This window comes from Pan troglodytes, chromosome 7 (genome assembly GCF_028858775.2).
Source record: "Pan troglodytes isolate AG18354 chromosome 7, NHGRI_mPanTro3-v2.0_pri, whole genome shotgun sequence".
In the NCBI taxonomy this organism is placed as follows: Eukaryota; Metazoa; Chordata; class Mammalia; order Primates; family Hominidae; genus Pan; species Pan troglodytes.
In genome coordinates, this window is record NC_072405.2 from 150,727,012 (window position 1) to 150,750,300 (window position 23,289).

Consider the following 23,289-nt stretch of genomic DNA (forward strand, 5'->3'; position numbering starts at 1 on the left):
GATCAAGCATGGCGCTGCAGCCTGGGACTTTTGCAGTTAAGCTATCCCAGGAAAACCCCCTAAAGCCGCCTAAATCAATTAGCAATTCACTTCCTCAAAACAAACAAACCAAAGAATAAAGGCTGGTGTGTCACTAAATGCTACAGACTGAACAAGATCCCCCAGAGCAAATATTTTAGCAAACACCAAACGCCAATGGGTTACGTGCTAAAAAAAAGCTAAAATTAAAAAACATATTTTAAAAAAATGAAAAGACTATCCAGTTAACATATAGATTTAGACAGCAGTGTTTGTTTTTTAAAGCAGTGAAGGCTATGAGAAGGCAGCACATAGGGAAATCTAGCTATTTTTAATGCAACATGTTTACAGCCTACCTTTTCAGACCCAATAACACACTCAAAGGGCAGTATGACAGAAAAAAAGAAAAAGAAAAAGAAAAGAAAGAGGAACAAGCAAAAATTAGAAACATATAAGAACAGAAATAATTTTGATAACTACAACACTACATGGACAAGAATGGGCCATGGGTTTTCATGAGGGGCACATGTGAGCTGGTAAGTAAATTACACCTACACCTCGTGTACCGGGGAACTCCAGGTCCCGAAGGTAGAATGACCTGTCAGGAGGCCTATCAGTATGGTCAATGTGTCAAACCAAAACTGGCCTTACATCTGGACATTTCCTGTTGAGCTACAAAATACCATCCCATTTCAGGTTGGACACTTCCTCACTCCTACCAAGAGTTGCAGGGGAGACAAGGCTTTGTTCCTGCACCAAAGCATTCCTTCAAAAATTAGAGAACCGGCCAGGCACTGTGGCTCACACCTGTAATCCCAGCACTTTGGGAGGCCGAGGCAGGTGGATCACTTGAGGTCAGGAGTTCGAGACCAGCCTGGCCAACATGGTGAAACCCTGTCTCTACTAAAAATACAAAAATTAGCTGAGTGTGGTGGCGCACGCCTGTAATCCCAGCTACTCAGGAGGCTGAGGCACAAAGAATCGCTTGAGCCCAGGAGGCGGAGGTTGCAGTGAGCCGAGACTGCACCACCACACTCCAGCCTGGGCGACAGAGCAAGACACCATCTCAAAAAAAAAAAAAAAAAAATTAGAGAACCATGGAGAAACAAAAGCAACAACAGCTTACCCATTATGAGAGAAGGATGTATTTGATTCGAGTTCACTGGTGTCATTATCTCACTGAAGTTCAAATGCTAACTGATGTCTAATTGCGGCTGTCCCACTACAGTGAGCAAGCAGCTTTATGTGCCACTGTATTTTCAGTGCCTGGAGCCATGCCTGGCATATGAAGGCTCTAACAAACACTTGTCAGTCATTATCCACTATGCGTGATGCACTGCGTCACAGCACACTCCCGCTCCTCCTGCAGAGTTGTGAGCTCAGATTTCAAAAGGCAAAAAAGACCTGGCATTTGAAGGTGGATCTGCAACCTCACAGCCAAGAAGCAGATGACTGAAAAATGTCACTGATGCCCATGTGGCAAAGGAGGAAGGCATGAGTCAAGGGGTCAGAGCAGGATTCCTGACCCATGCTGCCTGTGAGCTTCAATCCCTCACCCCTTCTCTGTAAAGCAGGGGCAGGCCACTCCCTGCCGACCTCGCAGGTGGCCGCCAAGCTGTGCACACCATACAGCAACACCTTATCAGGGATGACTCCCACAGTGCCTGCTGGCTGGACAGCAGTGTGCGCTATTCAAGAGGCACAGGAGGCGCAGCAGAAGGCAACGAGGTGAGGTAGAAAGGCCCCGGGCCTCAGAGACAGACCTGGTGCTTATATCAGCTCTGCTGCTTGGTGGCTGCCCGGGTCTCTGAACCTTGCTGCCTCAGCCCCACATCAGCCAGCACAGCAACCCCGTGTAGATCACAGGGCTGCCGTGAGGATTAAACACAGAGCAGGTCTACAGCATGCCTTTTCCTTTCCTTAAGCCAAATATGCACATTTGGGTGAAGAAATGAAAATTCCTTCCTTCCAGACCCTGCAAAGCACCACAGGCAGGTACGACTGAGGCTATTCTATGCTTCCAACTCTGAGGGCTGGACTTAAGACTACTGTGTCTCAATTCTGTGATCATCTCTCCTCATACTTACCAACAACCAGAACGACACCGTGTGACCTTAGATAAATTTCAGAAACGTACTGAGCACCTACTTTGCAGCAGGCACTATGGTGGCATGCACCTTACATCACTGAATCCTCACCTGTGGCTCATCAGCCAATCCTATACAGGAGGAGGGAGAGCCCTGTCCAAGCCAGGAGGCCAGTGACTGACACAGTGACACATCACTTTCCCTGGCAAATGGGGACGCCCTCTTGGCAAACAGCTGCTGCCTAGGCTTGCATCTCATCCAGCTCTGCAGAACAGCCACCATGGCAAGACACAGCAGCGAGCAGAGAGTGGAAGGAAGTGGCAAGGAAGAGCTCATCTGCAATTCTGATTTGAAATAAAGTTTTTGACTTAATAACAGGCAAGATGGGAAGCTGATCTTTTCCTGCTCTATCCAACACTCCTTGTACACAGAGGGAATAGACATACTTTTCATTTGTATAAGGTAGCTGTTTACGAGCTCCCAGGTGGTATTTCTGGCATCCTGATATCCATGCTTGGCTGCTCTGTAAGTGAGGAATTCGACACTGTGGCCATCAGGAGGGAAAAAGTAGCCACATACGCAGGGTGCACAGCCCGGCAATCCGGAGACGTGGGCTTTACTTCTAGCTCAGCTAGGACCTAGCCCTTACCTCTCCAGATTCACCCTCTCATCTGTGAACCAAAGGGACGAGACTGAATAAAAGTGTTCAAACTGTGCTCTAGCACAGTGCTGTCCAACAGAAATAAAACGCAAGCCACGTAAGTACATTTCAGTTTCTAGTTGCCACATTTTTAAAAGTAAGAATGAAACAGTTGATACTGATTTTTAAAATATAGTTTATTTAACCTAAGATATGTAAAATACTATCATTTCAACATGTAATCTGTATAAAACATATTAGCAAGAAAGTTGGCCAGGCACGGAGGCTCACACCTGTAATCCCAGCACTTTGGGAGGCCAAGGCAGGCAGATCACTCGAGGCCAGGAGTTCAAGACCAGCCTGGCCAACGTGGCAAGATCCTATCTCTATTAAAGATACAAAACTTAGCCAGGCATGGTGGCACCTGCCTGTAGTCCCAGCTACTTGGGAGGCTGAGGCATGAGAATCACTTGAACCCGGGAGGTGCAGGTTGCACTGAGCCAAGATCACGCCACTGCACTCCAGCCGGAGAGACAGAGTAAGACTCTGTCTCAAAAAAAAAAATTAGCAAGAAAGTTTATTTTTTCAGAAGTAAGTCTCAAAATCTGGCGTGGGTTTTATTCACAGCCCATCTCAACTAAAACTAGCCTCGTGTCTAGTGCCCAAAAGCCACAACTGGCTGTGGCTGCTGTATGGGACAGAGCTCCAGGAGTCCCACGAGGGGAGCCCCACTAAAAAGAGGGGAGTGTACAAGACAACTCTAAAGGACTCCCCCAACCAAAGGCTGTCTCTGTCTTTAAAAGTCACTGGTTTTTGTTTGGTTGGTTTTTTTAGCAGCACTCAAACAGATTCTGACAGAAAGTCATTAGTTTTAAAAACCAATGGACAACACCTTTCTACTCCTTGCTGCAATGAAATTCTGCCCTGTGCTTTCCCTTTCTGATGTAGGGAGGCCAAGGGGCCTGGGTCTCTAGGTAAACTTACCTGCTGTCTGTGTCCAGTCCTACAAAGTCCTTTTTCTCAAACGGGACACAAAGAAGGGGGATCTTATCCCCAGACTTGTCTGTGGCTCTGTCCAGGCGCTTGGACTCCAGCACGATGAACAGTGACTCGATGAAGTCCTCGATTCTCTTCTCCACCGTCTGGCAGTCCTCGTAGTTGGGGTAGAAGGCCACGTCGGTGCGCGGCTGCTCCACGATCTCCCCCTGCAGCCCGAAGACAAAGAGCCGGGAGTCATACAGTGTGGAGCCGTAGATCTCCTTCTGCACGTGGAACTTCTCGAAGGTCTGTGGCCAGTCCTTGGCCGAGAAGCAGTCTGTGATGGTGATGAGGCCCACGACTTTGCGGTGGGTCTGGAAGTCGCCCCACTCGTTGTTCTCGGGTGGGTAGTGGTGCCTGTAGCGGATGTAGAGGACTCGCTGGGAGTCCCGCACGCTGATCTGACTCACAGAGCAAATCCTCTTATAGATCCTGAAGAAGTTCTCCTCGGAGACGATGCCCACAGGCTGGACCACCACGAGCAGCGTCTGGTGGTCCTCAGCACACTGCATGTAGTCAGGGACGCTCATTTTGAAGTCCCTGTTCAGAGAGAAGAAATGAGGCTGTGAGACGCAGAGTCCTGAGTGCTGAGAGCCCACCCTGGGAGGCAGTGACTGTGACCTTCACTACCCAGAGGCAGGGGAAGCCCCAAGGAAAGCCGTGGCATCAACAGGTCTTAGGGCTCTACACGTGGCTGTCGCAGCTCTGATCATAATGCTGTAACTGTTGACCTTCAGTCCCTTGGCCTCAGCATGGAGCTTCTACAGAAATGGGGCTGTTTCTTATCTTTCTATTCTCACCACCTAACCAGGAGTAGTAAGAGTCAGTGCTCAAAAATGTCTGTTGAGTGAATGAATAAACACGTGTGTAATTGCTCCCCCATCCCCTCAACAGGATATTAAGAAAAATCCACCGTGCAATCACATCTGGATTTGAATTCCGGGCTCCCTGGAACTCCTCAGCTACAAAATAGGGGTGATAAAAGAACTTGTCTTGGCCGGGCATGGTGGCTCACACCTGTAATCCTAACACTTTGGAAGGCCGAGGCTGGCGGATCACTTGAGGTCAGGAATTCGAGACCAGCCTGGCCAACATGGTGAAACCCCACCTATACTAAAAATACAAAAATTAGCCGGGTGTGGTGGCACGTGCCTGTAATCCCAGTTACCCAGGAGGCTGAGGCAGGAAAATCGCTGGAACCCGGGAGGTGGAAGCTGCAGTGAGCCAAGACTGCGCCACTGCACTCCAGCCTGGGTGACAGAGACTCCGTCTCAAAAAAGAAAAAAAAAAGAGGCGGGGCGCGGTGGCTCACACCTGTAATCCCAGCACTTTGGGAAGCCGAGGCAGGCGGATCACAAGGTCAGAAGATCGAGATCATCCTGGCTAACATGGTGAAACCCCATCTTTACTAAAAATACAAAAAATTAGCCCGGCGTGGTGGCGGGCACCTGTAGTCCCAGCTACTTGGGAGGCTGAGGCAGGAAAATGGCATGAACCAGGGAGGCAGAGCTTGCAGTGAGCCCAGATGGCGCCACTGCACTCCAGCCTGGGCGACAGAGCCAGACTGCATCTCGAAAAAAAAAAAAAAAAAAAAAAGAATTAAAAGAAAAAGAACTTGCCTTATAAAACTGTATCTAGACTGAGGAGGTTGCAAATGTAAAGGGCCTAGCATTGTGCCTAACATAAAAGGAGAGATTACACAAATACACCACCGTTCCTTTATAAACGGGAGAGTTGCCATAACCTCTCTGAGCCAATTTTGTCAGATATAAAAAGAAAACGTTATTACCTGATTCCCCAGAGCTGGGGAAAAATTAAATTAGATGACCCACGTGAAAGAATCTGGCTCATAGGAGATCCTCAATACATGTTTGTTGAAGGGATTAGTGAACAAACACACAAATGAACAATCCAATGAATGCTGCCCCCAGCCCACAGACGGTCATGATGGAAATCCCACTGCCTGGAAGTCAGGGCCGATATTCAACACCCAGCTCTACACGCACGATCTGGGTGACCTGGAGCAAACCTGTGTGCTTCCCTGCACCCTAGTTTCATCGTGAATAAGAATGAGGATAGTAACACATACCTCAAGGTGTCAGCAAGTCAACATTCTGGTTGTGATAACATACTGTGGTTTTGTAACATGGCACCACGGGGGGAAACTGGGCAAAAGGTATACAGGATCCCTCGGTATTATTTCTGACAAATGCACATGGAGCTACAACTACTATAGTCTCAAATAAAAAGTCTAATTTTTTTAAAGGTTAGGGAGATTAAACGAGCTCTCTGTATCAAATAAGAAAAAGATGCCTCGATACACACCTCCACTGTCCCCATCAGCGGGCTCACACTTCCTGAGGGGATTTGGCCATGGTCCCCATGGCCAGAGGCAGCTGTACCATGAGCTAATGGGGTTCAGCTTCAGGCCCCTTCCATGGCCCTCTATCTAATTTTGCATTTTTAATTTTGTTTTCTTTTTCTTAAATAGGAAGCCCAGAACTGCATAACCTTCAGGTCACCAAAGCCTGACTGCAGAGATCGTGGCAGTAAAACCCTCCCAGGTGACACTAAGATTAAAGTGACATTGCTATAAGACCTCTGTGAAATTCTAATGGCAAGCTTCTCACCTGCACGGAGAGGAGGAGGACTGCGTATCCCATTCTGAATATGCAGAGCCCACGATGGACTATACATCGCAACCCCACCTCTACGGACTTCAAAAATACACATGGATAGAGAAGTATGGACAAAATTAAATTTTAAAAAAAGGAAACCCTAGCCTCCCAACATGTCTTGCTTCTGCCCAGGATCTAAACGGTTCACAAGTATATTACATGTGTGTGACTCAACCCAAGTCCCTGACTCCAGTGCTCACACTCTCAAGGACGACGCCCCACTCTCTCCTGCCCTTTCCCCACAACGATTCCCTAAAGAGTCTTTTCTGCACACAAAAACCACCTTGGAAAGAACCAAAATCACATCACCTTCCAACAAAGAGGCATAAAACCCCTCGGAGGACATATCAAAATACTGAGCGGGGGAGACTGGAGTGCTCATGTTTCTCAAAAGTAGGCACGGGTTTAACAGAAGCTGAGAAACACCGAAGCCTTCATTCTACAGAGGAGGAGAGCGCGGCCCACCGCAGGTAAGAAAGGGTCTTATTTTAGAAGTATCATCTCGGCCAGACACGGTGGCTCACACCTGTAATCCCAACACTTTGGGAGAGAGGCGGGAGGATCACTTGAGGTCAGCAGTTAGAGACCAGCCTGGTCAACATGACAAAACTCCATCTCTATTAAAAATACAAAAATTAGCCAGGAGTGGTAGCACACACCCGCAGTCCCAGCTACTCCAGAGGCTGAGGCAGGAGAATTGCTTGAACTCAGGAGGTGGAGGAGGCAGTGAGCCAAGATCACAACACTGCACTCCAGCCTGGGTAACAGAGCGAGACTCCATCTCAAAAAAATAAATAAATAATTTAAAAATAAAAACTATCGTCTCATCTAAAAAGCAGCATAATCAGCCGGGTGTGGTGGCTCACACCTGTAATCCCAGCACTTTGGGAGGCGGAGGCAGGCAGATCACTTGAGGTCAGGAGTTGGGAGACCAGCCTGACCAACATGGAGAAACCCGGTCTCTAATAAAAATACAAAAAATTAGCCAGGCGTGGTGGCGCATGCCTGTGATCCCAGCTACTCAGGAGGCTGAGGCAGGAGAATCGCTTGAACCCAGGAGGTGGGGGTTGCAGTGAGCTGATATCACGCCACTGCACTCCAGCCTGGGCGATAAGAGTAAGACTCCCTCTCAAAAAAAAAAAAAAAAAAACAACCTAACAACCTGACCTCACACCTGTGATCTCAGCACTTTGGGAGGCCAAGTCGAGTGGATCGCCTGAGGTCAGGAGTTCGAGACCAGCCTGGCCAACATGGCAAAACCCTTTCTCTACTAAAAATACAAAAATTAGCCAGGCTTGGTGGCATGCACCTATAATTCCAGCTACTTGGGAGGCTGAGGCACGGGAATCGCTTGAACCCAGGGAGGAGGAGGTTACAGTGAACTGAGATCACACCACTGCACTCCAGCCTGGGTGACAAAGTAAGACTCTTTAAAAAAAAAAAAAAAAACCTGCTACTGAGCCAGTTCTGGTATCTGAGACTAAGCTAATACAGGTATTAAAACAGCAAAAATATGTATCTTCAACTTGGTAGTTCCTCCATAGAGCTGCTATAAAACCAGCAATCCAAGAGATCTGAAAACGTGTCCACACCAGAAATGTGTACAGGAATGTACATAGCAGTACTATTCCTCTTTTTTTAGACAGAGTTTTGCTCTGTCACCCTGGCTGGAGTACAGTGGCAGGATTTCAGCTCACCTCAACCTCTGCCTCCCAGGTTCAAGCGATTCTCATGCCTCGGCCTCCCAGGTAGCTGGGACTACAGGCGTGAGCCACCATGCTCGGCTAATTTTTGTATTTTCCGTGGAGATAGGGTTTCGCCGTGTTGTCCAGGCTGGTCTCAAACTCATGATCTCAGGTGATCCACCTGCCTCAGCCTCCCAAAGTGCTGGGATTACAGGCACAACATTATTCTTGTTTTTTGTTTGTTGTTTTGAGATGGAGTCTCACTCTGTCGCCAGGCTGGAAAGCAGTGGCGCGATCTCGGCTCACTGCAAGCTCCGCCTCCCAGGTTCACGCCATTCTCCTGCCTCAGCCTCCCGAGTAGCTGGGACTACAGGCGCCCACCACCACGCCCGGCTAATTTTTGTATTTTTAGTAGAGAGGGGGTTTCACCATGTTGGCCGGGATGGTCTCGATCTCTTGACCTCGTGATCTGCCCGCCTCGGCCTCCCAAAGTGCTGGGATTACAGGCGTGAGCCACCATGCCTGGCCAGGCACAGCATTATTCTTAATAGCTAAGGAGTGAAAACAACACAAATGTCCATCAACTGCCTGATACACAAAATGTTAAATCTATACAATGGAATATTATTCAGCCACAGAAAGGAACAAAGTGCTGATGTAAGCCACAACATGAATAACTTTAGAGCACTGTGCTGAGTGAAAGAAGCTAAATACAAAAGGCCACATGTTGTATGATTCCATTAATAGGAAATGCCCTGAATATGCAAATCTATATATATCGAAAGTAAACTGGTGGCCGCCAGGGGCTGTGGGAGGGGGGAATGAAGAGTGACTGCTAATGGGTATGGAGTTTCTTTCTGGGGTGATGAAAATGTTCTGGAATGACAATGGTAACACAAGTGTGAATATACTAAAAATCACTGAATTGGCCGGGCACGGTGGCTCACGCCTGTAATCCCAGTACTTTGGGAGGCCAAGGCGGGTGGATCACGAGGTCAGGAGTTCGAGAGCAGCCTGGCCAACATAGTGAAACCCCGTCTCTACTAAAAATACAAAAAAAATTTAGCCGGGCATGGTGGCAGGCACCTGTAATACCAGCTACTCGGGAGGCTGAGGCAGGAGAATCGCTTGAACCCAGGAGGCGGAGGGTGCAGTGAGCCAAGATCGTGCCATCGCACTCCAGCCCAGGTGACAGTGCGAGACTCTGTCTCAAAAAAAAAAAAAAAAAAAAAAATCACTGAATTGTACAATTTAAAGCAGTGGATTTTATGGCAGGTAATCGAGGCTCAATGAAGCTGTTATTTTTGACACACTAGATTTCTGAAACATTTATTGTTTACATGTTTCCGGACAACTGTTTTTCCCTCTACACTACTAGTCTTCCACACAATTAAAAAAACGAACAAACACACACAACAAAACCTAGCCAGATCTTTAGGACGGCAATGTTCCTGGGCCTCCAATATCATTCACCCGGTGCTTTGTTTCAGGTTAACAAAGATGTCATAGGTAGCTATGACTACCTTAGAAACACGGGACAGTCACCAGTTTAAACTGGGGCCGTGGGGGATGGAAGGGAAGTCACTCCCCCATACCTTTCAACTGGGCCTTGCTTCCAGCGTTTTAATTCCTCTCTCTATAAAAACATTCGAAGACAGACAACGCATCCTAACACGGGAAAACTTTCGGTTAACAGACATTCACGTTGGGAAGGTCCGTAGGGGTGGAGGGGATTGGGGTGGGCTGACAGGGAGAAGACCACAGGCCAGTAGCCTGACTTCCTCTCCCCAGGGTTCCCTGGGATAAGTTGGAGTTGACAGCGCGCTTATCCCAGAGAGCACCGCCTGATGCCGCCCAGCTAGATCGCAGGCACTTTGAATCCAGGAGACAGGAGGGAAAGGGCTAGGGGAGAAGTCCGGGATCTCAGGGCGGGGAAAGCGCCGGGGGCGTGGGCTGTGCTGGGCCCCAGGCCCCAGCCGCGCGTCCCAGACCCCGCGGGCTGCAGGGGGCTTAGCCAGGCCCAGGGGCGGGGGGCTCCAGCGCCGCGGACGGCCCGGGAGGGGAAGCCAGGCGGAGACAGCTGGGAGGCGCAGAGGGGAAGGGGACCCCCGCCGCGGGCTCGGGAGAGCAGAGCCGGCCCGGGCAGCAGGTGTGGGCCGGGTCCCGGACAGGTGTCCGCCGAGTCTTCAGCGGGTGTGGACACGGCCTTGGACAGATGTAAGCAGAGCGCCAACAGGAGCAAGGGCGCCTCGAGCAGGTGCACGCTGAACCCCGGCCGGGCAGCGGACCCGGACAGGTGTGGCGGGCGCCGCCCGGACAGGTGAGGGCCGGGCGAGCCCCTCCGCGGGACGCGCCGACTCCACGGCCAGCCGCGCAGCCCTCCCCGCAGCCGGTCCGAATTGCCTGACCGGGAGCCCCCCCGCTTTGCACTTACACAGCCGGTGGCCCCGGGCCCGGAGCGGGAGCCCACGACCTGGCGGGCAGCGGGGCCGAGTAGCCTCTGCGGCCACTTCCCAGGCTCTGGGCTGGCGCTTCCGACTGGCGGCCGAGCCGGCGCTGCTCCTGCGCGTGCGCGGAGGCCAGGCCTGGGCCCCCGATCCGTCCCGGGTTTTGCAAGAGACGCGAGGGAAGCAAGAGGGTAGGAGCGAGGGAGAAAGGAGGAAGGAGGAGCGAGGGAGAGAAGCGGGGACAGGGAGGGAGGGGACGGGGGAGGGAGGAGGAGGAGAGTGGGAGGAGGAGGGGTGAAAGAAGGAGGGAGGGGCAGCGAGAGAGAGAAGCGGGGGACAGGGAGAGGGTGGAGGAGGGAGAGAAAAAGGAGGGGTGAAAGGAGGGAGGAGGAGCGAGGGAGAGAAGCGGAGACAGGGAGGGACGGGACAGGGAGAGGGAGGAGGAGGGAGAGAAAAAGGAGGGGAGAAAGGAGGGAGGAAGAGGAGGAGGGAAGGAGGGAGATGGAGGGAGATGGAGCGAGGAGGGAGGGAGGGACCGGAGCAAGAGAGCGGAGACTAGGAGGAAAGCTTCTGCACCTGGGGCGGCGCAGCTGGAAGGAGGCCCAGTTCTGTCCCCGCCGCTTACCAGTCCTTCAGGGCGCGCAGCTCAAATTTCACTTCCTCTGTGAAGCTCAGGGGTGGAGGCTCCGCGGAAGCCCACTGTGGATCCCTGCGGCACCCCCTGTGACCCTCACGGTACCCCCCGTGACCCCCACGGTCGTGCCCCCCACGTGGGTGGGTGACCGTGGCGCGCGCGGCCTGGGAGCGCCTCCAGGATCGCAGGGCCCGGGAGGCACGTGAGGTTCGAGCCCCAGCCTGGGCCGGCTTCCCCCTGTGTGGCGCGCGGTCTTGATCCCCAGCTGGCACCATGGCACTCCCGACTTTGAGGGCCCCAACAATCCATCCACATAAAAGGTTCCAAAGTGGCGACAGGGGCTAGGACAGCTGTCGTTAGTTCAGTGCCAAGGCGCCAAGCTTGCTAAGTGCGGGCAGAAGCCATTTAAGGATTTAAACCCCTCTGGGTTCAAAAATAAAATAAAATAAAGCAGGAGATGGGGGAGGCTTACAGACTTAAGATGCCCAGCACATGAATTAACAGTGGCATCCGCAGGGAAAATTGAAAACAGAGAGCCGCTCTCCGTTATGTATGTTTAATGTTCTGTTTGAATCTTTTAACATGTACATGTATTTCTTTTTCAATTAAAAAATCCTGGCCAGGAGAAATGGCTCACACCTGTAATCCCAACACTTTGGGAGACTGAGGCGGGTGGATCACTTGAGGTTAGGAGTTCAAGACCAGCCTGGCCAACATGGTGAAACCCCGTCTCTACTAAAAATACAAAATTAGCCAGATGTAGTGGCGCGCGCCTGTAATCCCAGCTACTCAGCAGGCTGAGGCAGGAGAATCGCTTGAACCTGGAAGACAGAGGTTTCAGTGAGCCGAGATCATGCGATTGCACTCAAGCCTGCGCAACAACTGCAAAACTCTATCTCAAAAAAAAAAAAAAAAAAAAAAAAAAACACTAAAAAGGGCTGGGTGTGGTGGCTCACACCTGTAATCTCAGCACTTCGGGAAGCCAAGGCGGGTGGATCACCTGAGGTCAGGAGTTCAAGATCATCCTGGGCAACATGGTGAAACTCCAGTCTCCACTAAAAATACAAAAATTAGTTGAGCGTGGTGGTACATGCCTGTAATCCCAGCTACTAGGCAGTCTGAGGCAGGAGAATCTCTTGAACCCAGGAGGCGGGGGCTGCAGTAAACCGAGATCACACCACTGCACTCCAGCCTGGGTGACAGAGAGAGCCCATCTCAAAAAAAAAAAAAAAAAAAAATCCTAAAACGGAAAAGTAAAGAGGACAGGAGTGGTTTTCTCAGCACATACAGCAGCAAGGGAGAAATGGTCTGAGCCAGCGTTTTTCCTTTCAGCCAGCAGGCACTTACCCGCTCTGGGCTATGTGACCAGGGCTGTTTTATTATCACATGTGTTATAAAATAAGATACTATCCCTCATCCCTGCTCACGGCTAGTGGAAAACCAATTGAGTTTTTATTGAATTATTTTCTACAGAGTCAGAATGAGTTATAAATAAAACATATCTTCAGGGCAAAACAAATAGAGCTGATTTCCAGCCTGCCAGACAGCCAGGAAGTTTTCAACAGAGGTGCCCAGGGGCTGAGGAAGAGTGTCTCCCTGACAACGCACAAGCTGCCCAACGTGGCTACCTCATGGTGTTACGACCGCATGGAGGCCGTGCAGTGGCTCACAGCTGTAATCCCAGCACTTTGGGAGGCCGAAGCAGACGGATTGCTTGAGCCCAGGAGTTTAAGACCAGCCTGGGCAACACAGGGAAACTCTGTCTCTTGGAAAAAATACCAAAATTAGCTGGGCAGGATGGCACAAACCTGTAGTCACAGCTACTCAGGAGACTGAGGCAAGAGGATCGCTTGAGTCCAGCCAGGTCGAGGCTGCAGTAAACCATGATCACTCTAGCCTGGGAGAGACAGCAAGACCCTGTCTCAAAAAAAAAGTGTTTTTTTTTTAATTTTTTTAAATGAATAAATAAACAAAAGAGCATATGGGCTTAACAGAGAATACAGAAAAGATACATTTAAAAGGCCACTGCTAATGGAGGTCTGAGTGCAGAAACTAGGCTCCAAGCTTACCTCATAAGATCCAAGCAAGGGAGCTATTTTTAGTGCTGAAGTCCAGAAAGGATACCCTACTTGGCTGGGGTCACACAAGTGGCTGGTGCTATTTAGGGATTCAAATCCAGGGCTGTCAGACCCCACAGACTGTACTTTTTGCATAGGTCTTTTCTTATTCTGTCTGTAAGTGGATAAGGCAAGCAACTTGGAAAGCAAGATTGAAAGCTGGCAAAAGGAAACATTGCTTATTTGCAATGTACACACTTCAATCAATTTATGTTGCTGTCTCAGCAAATCTGTGGGGGAAGGAGAGCGGGGACTATTATTCTGCTTTTTTTTAAATTTATTTATTTACTTTTTTGAGACAGAGTCTCACTCTGTCACCCAGGCTGGAGTATAGTGGCACGATCTCAGCTCACTGCAACCTCCACCTCCCGGGTTCATGCGATTCTCCTGCCTCAGCCTCCTGAGTAGCTGAGATTACAGGCACGCGCCACCACACTCGGCTAATTTTTGTATTTTTAGTAGAGACGGGGTTTCACCATGTTGGTCAGGCTGGTCTCGAACTCCTGACCTCATGATCCTCCCACCTCGGCCTCCCAAAGTGCTGGTATTATTACTCTGCATTTTTACCAATGAGAAAACGGAGGCTGAGAGTGTAAGAGCCTGCCACAGCCCAGCCCACAATGATCAAATGAGAACATCCAAAGCAGTCCCCGTACTGTCTAGGTCCTGGAGCTGTGCTCCTTTAGCATCTTTAACATTTCCTAAGCATCTCCTCTGAAGGGTGAGAATTCAAACATACAAAACCTGCCCTCAAGGAATTTACAGACATCTAAGGTTGGAAGGAATTTCTAAAATAACCAGGTCCAACCTCATACTCACACTCTCTCCCCTCTACAAAAGTCCTAACAGGCAGAATACTTTGATGATATGGCTATTTGTCTTAGTTGGTTTGGGCAGATATAAGAAATTACTAGAACAACACTGAGATCAGGGCGCCAGCATGGGTAGGGTGTGATGAAGGTCATCTTCTGAATGGCAGATGGCTGGCTTCTTGTATTTTCACATGACAGACAGAGAGCAAACTAGCTGTCTGGTCTCTTTTTTTTTCTTTTTAAGATAGAGTCTCACTCTTGTTGCCCAGGCTGGAGTGCAGTAGCGCAATCTCAGCTCACCACAACCTCCACCTCCTGGGTTCAAGCGATTCTCCTGCCTCAGCCTCCTGAGTACTTGGGATTACAGGCATGCACCTCCACACCCAGCTAATTTTTTGTATTTTTTAGTAGAGACAGGGTTTCTCCATGTTGGTCAGGCTGGTCTCAAACTCCCAACCTCAGGTGATTCGCCTGCCTCAGCCTCCCGAAGTGCTGGGATTACAGGCGTGAGCCACCGCACCCGGCCTAATTTTGTATTTTAAGTAGAGGCACAGTTTCACCATGTTGGCCAGGCTGGTCTCGAACTCCCGACCTCAGGTGATCCACCTGCCTCAGCCTCCCAAAGTGCTGGGATTATAGGCGTGAGCCACCGTGTCCAGCCTGGTCTCTTCTTAGAAGCGCACTAATCCCATTCATGGGGGTTCTGCCCTTATGACCTAATTACCTCCCAAAGGCCCCACATCCATATATGATCATATTGGGGAATAAATTTAAACATATGAATTCGGGAAGAACATGAACATTCAGTTCATAACAAGCTCTACAAGAAAATTATCCAGTAAACTCAGCCAGAATATGCTTCCCTGAAACATCCAGTCAAGGGGTCTCAAGAAATAGGACCAAGCTGGCCTCGGTATCTCATGTCTGTAATCCCAGCATTTTGAGAGGCCAAGGAGGGAGGATTGTTTGATCCCAGGAGCTCGAGATGAGCCCAAGCAACATAGCTAGACCCCATCTCTACACAAAATTTAAAAAATAGCCGGCTCGATTGTGCACACCTGTAGTCCCAGCTACTTGGGATGCTGAGGTGAGAGGATTGCTTGAGCTCAGAAAGTCAAGGCTGTAGTCAGCTCGATCGTGCCACTGCACTCCAGCCTGGGAGACAGAGCAAAGAGTGAGACTCTGTCTAAATATATATACACACACACATACACACACACACACATATAATATATATATAATCTATATATGAGACTAATGCCCCACAAGGCTTGCTGAGGTTGACAATTATCACAGCTGTGAGTTAATAATACAGGCTGGGACAGGTACGGTGGCTCATACCTGTAATCCCAGCACTTTGGGAGGCCGAGGCGGGCGGATCACGAGGTCAGGAGTTTGACACCACCCTGGCCAACATGGCAAAACCCCGTCTCTACTAAAAATAATAATAATAATACAAAAATTAGCCGGGCGTGGTGGTGGGCGCCTGTAATCCCAGCTACTCGGGAGGCTGAGGCAGGAGAATCGCTTGAACCTGGGAGGCAGAGGCTACAGTGAGCAGAGATCGTGCCACTGCACTCCAGCCTGGGCAACAAGAGCAAGACTCCGTCTCAAAAAAAAAAAAAAAAAGTGCAGGCTAGACTCCAGCCTGGGCAACAGTGTGAGACCCTATCTCAAAAAAAAAAAAAAAAAAAAAAAAAAGTTTAGGACAGAGTCCCTGCTCCATCACTCCCTAATTACTTGCCTTCCATATTTTCAGTTATTATATAAGGATAATCATTTCATAGGGCTATCATTAGGATTAAAGAAAGTGTGAGAAGGCAATTTGAGACAGAATGGACAAATTCTGTCACATGCTACTTGTACAGCCTCAGGGTAAGGTGACCATATAGCTTTACTTTCCTGGTACAATTCCAGCTTATGATTGCTGTCCTGGCTAACGGTGTTCCGCTTGGGTGATACAATCACTCCACTTTGCGCAAAAGCCAGCACCTCTCAAGGGTTTTGATCCCCCACCAGTACCATAAAGAGTTTCTTCTCCTTCCCGTGTTATAGGACTCCATAGTGTCATATCTCACCTGGGCTTTCTAGCTCACAGGCTATGGAGGGAAAAAATAACTATACTTATTTAGCACAACTAAGAACCAGCTACTTGGTTAGACCTTCATAACTCTTCCTTCAAAATAACACGATGGTAACTACCATTTACAAAACTTTTTTTTATCTTTTTTTTTTTGAGACAGGGTCTTGCTCTGTGGCCCAGGCTGAAGCGCAGTGGTGCGATCTTGGCTCACTGTGGATCCTCTTCCTCCTGGGCTCAAGCCAACGTCCCACTTCAGCCTCCCATCATGCCCGGCTAATTTTTGTAAATTTTTTTGTAGAGGCAGGGTTTCCCTACGTTGCCCAGGCTAGTCTGGAACTCCTGAGCCCAAGTGATCCGCCCGTCTCGGCCTCCCAAAGTGCTGGGATTACAGGCGTGAGCCACCGTGCCCGGCCCCATTTATGAAAGTCTTATCTGGCAGGCAATGTGCAATGTGCTTGGCATAAATATCTCATATCCTCACAATAATCGTGTAAGGAAGAAACTCGGACTCAACCTCAAGATAAGCACCAAAGCTCATTTTAAACCTCACTGCCCTCTGCAAGATGCTATACAGATGCTCCTCGATTTATGATGGGTTGCTTCCCGATAAGCCCATCGCAAAGTTGAAAAATCCCCTAAGTCGAGCCACCCTAAGTTGGGGACGCCTGCATCATGCTTTCAGAGGTGAATGTAAAGTGGGTGAAGGGGCTCAGTGATTGAGCGCTAGCCAGGATTCCACGCCAGGCCTTTCCGTGTTCAACAGCTGCTTTCAGAAGTGTGGAAGCCTCGGAGAGGGTCCCTGAGGTAAGATGGGCTGAGCGTCGCCGCCTTCTGCAAGGACACCAGCCTTGAGAGAAGAGAGGAGATAAGGTGCAAAGGAAGAAAGGCAGGGACGCCGCGGTTTCAGTCGAAGCGTGGGCTCCTTAAGGACAGGGGCTGTGTCCGACTCGGCTCTGAATCCCCAGCGCCTACACAAGCTCTGACACAGCGTACACTCAGTAAACATGGAGTGAATCAGTTCATTCAATGAATGAACGAATGAATGAAACGCCAGAGCCCGCCACAGGGGTCCGCTGCCGCTCCACGCCCGGGCCTCTCACCGGCCAATCAACACTGTGACTCGTACGCCCTGCCCCCTGATGCCACGCCCATCACTCGCCCCTCTGGATTCCCTCCGGCTGCGTGGAAATCCCGGAGCACTGGATTTCCCAGAGGCGCCTCCGGCAGCAGTGCGCATGCTCCAGCGCCGGTAGCTGAGGCATCAATTTCCCGCAGCGCCTAGGGGACGGATTGGAAAGCGATTGGCTTAGGGGACGGAAGCCAAGCTCCACCTGCCTGACACCCGGCTCTTCTCGCAGAACCGAAGATTCATTTTGGACAGCCCTTCCCCAGTACCACTCCCACCCCGACGTTGGTCCCAATCGGAACCTATCCTACACAAGGCTGAAAAAAAGAGGGGAGCGACCGGAAGTGACGCACGAGCGCGAGCGGAAAAACAGGGGCCCAGCGCCTGTTGCCGTGGAAACCGAGCCCTCGGCTTGCGTCCCGGGTGCGTCACAGCTCCGGCTGACCACGCCCCGCGCGCGGCCCCGAGGCCCTGAGGCCCAGGGCGGGGACCAAAAGCCGCGCGCTTGTGACGATGTCGCTGCGGGGCACGCTAAGGGGCGGAGAGGAAATTTAGGGCCTGCCTTTTGTACATTCGGTTATTCAGCCCAGAAATATGTATTCAACCCCAGGCGCGTGCCTGGCATTGTGGAAGGCGACACGTGAGGAGAATTGTGACTGGCCCAGATGTCACCCCCCCCCCCCAGCCCAGTAGTCATTCTTCTCTGGAAGTCCTTACCCATCTCACCTGTTCATTCTTCAACCCCCAGTTTCCCGGCCTTTTTCCTCAAGCCACGCCCTTCCACGTTTTCTTGTCTTTTCTGTGGTGTTCCTTCAGTCTAGAATATTCTCCACCTAGTACAATCCTGCTCCTCCCCTCACATTCTGCTGAAATTGCACTCTTCAGCCTTCCCAGGTAGCTGTGGGCTGTGACATGTGTCAGAGACTGATGAGTTTTCTTTTTACTTTTCTATATTGTCTCATTTTTTTCTTTAAGCATACATACATTGATTTTATAATGAAACATAAATCATTTTTAAAGAGATCAATTATTTCTTCTCAAAGAGCTTATTACTTTCGGGAACACTTTTTGGGGTGTTTATATTTATATGTATTACTATATATGTACTTTATATGTATACTTTTAAATTCACAGAAAATTGATACGCATTGTAAAAATCGTGATTATATCCTTTATCCATAATCACCAATTTTTACATTTTTGCCTCATTTTCACATTCTTCCTCTCTCTCTCTGTGCCAATTATGTCCTTTATAGCTATTTCCCCTCTGTCCAGAATCATACTGTTTCAATTAGTTGTCAAATCTTTTTTTAGTATCCTTTTATCTAGAACAGGGTCTCAGTCTTTCTTCCTCTTTCATGTCTTTGTGAAACTTGCAGCTACCAGGATGAGACAACTCTACTCAGACCCAAGCACACCAAGCCAGGAATGCACAAAGGACGGCTGATGTTTGAGATAAGAACTGTCTCAAGGACTTTCTATAATAACCACACAAGAAATTCCTATGTACGTCACAAGTCTCATGCGTTTCTCCACCTACGTTTTGCACATGTGCACACATTTATTTATTTAGAGACAGGGATCTTGCTGTGCTGCCCAGACCGGACTCAAATTCCTGGGCTCAATCGGTCCTCCTGCCTCAGCCTCTAGAGTAGCTGGGACTCCAGGCATGCGCCACCCTGTTATTTCTGTGACCAGGCTTAGCACTAGGCATTCTTTAGGACGACAGCAATTCAAATAAGATGTTCTCCAAAGAACACTTGCCTAGTAGCGGCATCTCCAAAAATAAATTGATGCCGCTCCAGCTTTGAGCCTCCAGAACCAAAGAAACCTGTTTCCAGACAGCTTATGTGAACTTCTACTTTTGGCCAATAAGAGCTCCCACTTACCCCTGCCCTATTCAGGTGCACCTGTGGCTTGCCATAGCCATATAGCCAGGTGCACCATCCTTTTTGCCTGCTCCTGAATAAATTAATTATATTAGGAGACATCTTTCTCTGATGTCTTTTTTAGGTTAGCAACTCTAATATGTTGGAAGAATACAGGCCAGCTACTTTGTAGAATGTTCCTCAATTTGAGTTTGTATGATGCTTTCTCATGATTAGATTCAGGTTATGTATGTTTTGCAAAAATACCTCAGAAGTGATGGCATCCTTGGTGCATTATATCAGGAGGCAAATGATGTGGTTTTGTCCCATTGTTTGTAATGGTAACATTGGTTGCTTGGTTAAGGTGAAGGGTGCCAAGCTTCTCCACTGTAAAGTTCCTATTTTTTTCTCTGTAATTAATAAGTAATTTGTATGATACTTTGAGATAACAAAGTAGACTGTTCTTCATTAAACTTTCATCAATGAATTTAACATCCAAAGACGCCTCAAGAATGATCATCAAAAGCAGCCTACTAATGACTGTCATTTACCATTTAATACATTTCAAACAGTGCACGTGCTCTGTGACATATTCTGGGAAGGAACATGTTACCTGATACATAATAGCTGATCAATAAATAGTATTTACTGACAGGTTTCCTTCCTTTGTAGATAAATGAAGTTTCTTGTTTCATGGGGTATAATTAGAAGCATTACTTTAATTAGCCATCCTGATTATTCTTACTTTGTACCAGCATCTGCCTCAGTACCTAGTATATATTAGCAATTCATTTTTGAATTAATAATGGAAAATTATGTACACACACACACATACACACCAAAAAATTATATCAAAAGATTAATTGTGATAATTGAGCAGTTAATGCTTAACCAAGTGTTTTCACCGATGCAGGGCAGTCACTGTTAGAACCAGAAAGCTTTTAAAAGAAAATTATGATAAATCCAACTTAAGCAAATCAGATTTTACATTACAAAATAAAGTTCAAGAAAAGAAAGAAAGGATTCGAAAGGAAAAAAATTCGAAAAGGATCACGTATGAGAAGCTGCAGTTCCATGTGTGACCACCAGGTGCCGGAACAAGCTAGGTAGCCACACTAGAAAAACAAACGTCCTCATCTGGGCTGAATTTGCATCTAATTGCCTCAAATTGCTTCTGAAACCCAGGATTTTTTCTGTCACTTTGTCAGTGGAGCTTAGGTCAGTGAGTTCTGGGCAAATCGAGAGTAGGCACAAGCGAGATTTAACTAAATTGGCAGTGGCTTATTCTCGAACTGGGTTACTTAAGAATTCAAGTTATTATATATTACATCATATTGTATTATATATTTTATATGTTACAGACAATATCTAGTAATCCAACTGGAAATATATGTTGTATATTACATATCAAGTTATTGTATTATAATTCAAGTTGCCTTATTCTTTATACCTTTTGGTTTTGATGCGTGGTTTTATACCTTTTGGTTTTTGTACGATCTCGGCTCACTGCAACCCCTGACCCCATGGTTCAACGGATTCTCCTGCCTCAGTCTCCCGAGTAGCTGGGATTACAGGCACCTGCCACCACACCCGGCTAATTTTTGTATTTTGTTTTTTAGTAGAGATGGATTTTCACCATGTTGGTCAGGCTGGTCTCGAACTCCTGACCTCAGGTGATCCACCCGCCCCTGCTTCCCAAAGTGTTGGGATTACAGGCGTAAGTCACTATGCCTGGCCTCTTTATACCTTTTGTATGTCCTAAATACAACAGAGTTAAAGCAAAAGTTTTAAAGGAAAGACTGAGGCTACAGGGATTATGCAAATTTTTTCAAAGAACACAAATCAAATGGAGGGTTTGGGAGTTTTTAAAATCACAATTACCCATACCTTTGCAATTTCTTCTTCTTCTTTTTTTTTTTTTTTTTTTTTTGAGATAGAGTCTTGATCTGTCACCCAGAGTGCAGTGGTGCAATCTCAGCTCACTGCAGCCTCAACTCCCAAGTTCAGGCAATCCTCCAACCTCATCACATCAAGTAGCTGGGACTACAAGCACATGCCATCACGTGGCATGGCTAATTTTTGTTTGGTAGAGACAGGGTTTTGCCATGTTGCCCAGGCTAGTCTCAAACTCCTGGGCTCAAGCAATCCTCTGGCCTCAGCCTCCCAAAGTACTGGGATCATAGGCAGGAGTCACCATGCCCAGCCCCTTTCCTTCTTTTTGTGAACCAGGTAAAGAGGATTCAGATCAAACTGAACATCAGTGCGAATAGGACAAATATAAGTGGCTGGAAATATCCTGACAGGATGGAACTAGGAGAGCCCAGCAACATGCCTGTGGTGTTCCCGCCAAGGACGCATGCCCTGCGTCTAATCTTGATGAAACCACAGACAAACCAAAATGGGGACATTCTGCACAACCACTAGCCTGTGACCTTCAAAAGCATTGAGGTCATGAAAATCAAGGAAAGCCTGAGAAACCTTTCCAGGTTAAAGAAGACTAAAGAGACGTGACAACTAAGTATTATGCGTGATTCTGAACTGGATCATTTTGCTACAAAAATATACTATTGTGGCCAGGTGTGGTGGTTCTTGCCTGTAATCCTAGAACTTTGGGAGGCAGAGGCAGGTGGATCACCTTAGGTCAGGAGTTCAAGACCAGCCTGGCCAACATGGCAAAACCCCATCTGTACTAAAAATACAAAAAAAAAAAAAAAATTAGCCGGGCATTGTGGCAGGTGCCTATAATCCCAGCTACTTGGGAGACTGAGGCAGGAGAATCACTTGAACCTGGGAGGCAGAGGTTGCAGTGAGCTGAGATTTCACCACTGCACTTCAGCCTGGGCAACAGAGTGAGTGAGACTCTGTCTCAAAAAAAAAAAAAATATATATATATATATATAACATAGATATGCTAATAGAACAAATATAAGTGGCTGCCTTATATTATATGTTTATATTATATATAATTGGAACAACTGGTGAAACTTGAATAGAGCCTGAGGATCCTGTGGCAGCCACGTATGGACGTTACTGTCCTGACCTTGAGGGCTGTGTTGTGGTTATGCAGAATATCCTTGTTTGTGGAAAAGACACAGTCAGCTCTCCAGGGGCGCTGGGGTATCCCTCAGCTACTTACTCTAAACCAATTCAAGAAAATGAGTTATTTGTACTGTACTTGCGACTTAAGTTTGAAGTCATTTCAGAAATTATTAAAAAGAGGATTCCAGAGAAAGTCCAAGCCGTTAAAAATACCCCATGATTTTCCTGGCCTGACTCAGAACTACTGAATGAGAACACTGGGGGCGTGGCCTTGAGATGTGTGTTTTCCAAAGCACAGCCGGGTCTGGAAAGCAGCTACTCCCCACGGGCTGGGAGAGGGAAGCACAGCCTGTGCACACAGACCGGTGCCTCTCATCCTCCTTTCATCCACATCACCATCCGGCAGCTACGAGAATTCGTTCCACACAAGTTGCCTGGTTCAATTCTGCCTCCGCTGATCTCTGAGGTTTTTTGTTTTGTGTTGTTTTTTTGAGATGGAGTTTCGCTCTTGTTGCCTAGGCTGGAGTGCAATGGCGCTATCTTGGCTCACTGCAACCTCTGCCTCCCGGGTTCAAGTGATCCTCCTGCCTTGGCCTCCCAAGTAGCTGGGATTATAGGCACCTGCCACCACATCAGGCTAATTTTTTGTATTTTTAGTAGAGACAGGGTTTTACTATGTTACCCAGGCTGATCTCGAACTCCTGACCTCAGATGATCCACCCACCTTGGCCTCCCAAAGTGCTGGGATTACAGGCGTGAGCCACCGTGCCCGGCTGAGGCATTGTTTCCCATTCCTGTCAATAAGCTGCAGGCCTTCTCCCTCCCACTTCAAAAAGTACCACTCTCAACTAAGAAAGCTGAGATCCTCTTTGGAAGTGTTCCTCTCAGAGCACTCCCCAAGGAAGCTCTGGGGTGCCTGGCAAATGAGAAGCTTCTGAGAGCCTCAGTCGGTCCAGCCCCACATTCCTGGTGCTTTATGGTCCCCTTTGCTTTGACTATTAAGACACAGTCCTGACC

The 23,289-nt window shown here is 48.3% G+C and overlaps 1 protein-coding gene and 1 long non-coding RNA gene across 13 annotated transcripts in view; one reads left to right on the top strand and one right to left on the bottom strand.

Annotated features, from left to right (window-relative positions):
- The window catches only part of TRAPPC9 (trafficking protein particle complex subunit 9), a 733,986-nt gene extending 722,468 nt beyond the window's left edge, over positions 1–11,518 (bottom strand). For 3 of the 12 annotated variants that reach the window (XM_054657488.2, XM_063816572.1, XM_063816573.1), the window contains exons 1-2: positions 10,581–10,719; positions 3,730–4,323 (exon numbers count right to left, since the gene is read on the bottom strand). In XM_054657488.2, the coding sequence (XP_054513463.2) occupies positions 3,730–4,313 (584 nt within the window). In that variant the 5' untranslated portion in view covers positions 4,314–4,323; positions 10,581–10,719. Of the gene's footprint in view, positions 1–374; positions 396–3,729; positions 4,324–9,741 lie in introns of all 12 variants that reach the window. The other 9 variants (XM_016959907.4, XM_001142596.8, XM_063816568.1 and 6 more) reach the window with 9 other exon arrangements.
- A 6,302-nt stretch (positions 11,519–17,820) lies between these two features.
- LOC107976212 (uncharacterized) lies at positions 17,821–19,733 on the top strand. The gene is made up of 2 exons (XR_008536941.2): positions 17,821–18,259; positions 18,745–19,733. It is a non-coding gene; the product is annotated as an uncharacterized LOC107976212 (long non-coding RNA).
- Positions 19,734–23,289: the final 3,556 nt, after the last annotated feature.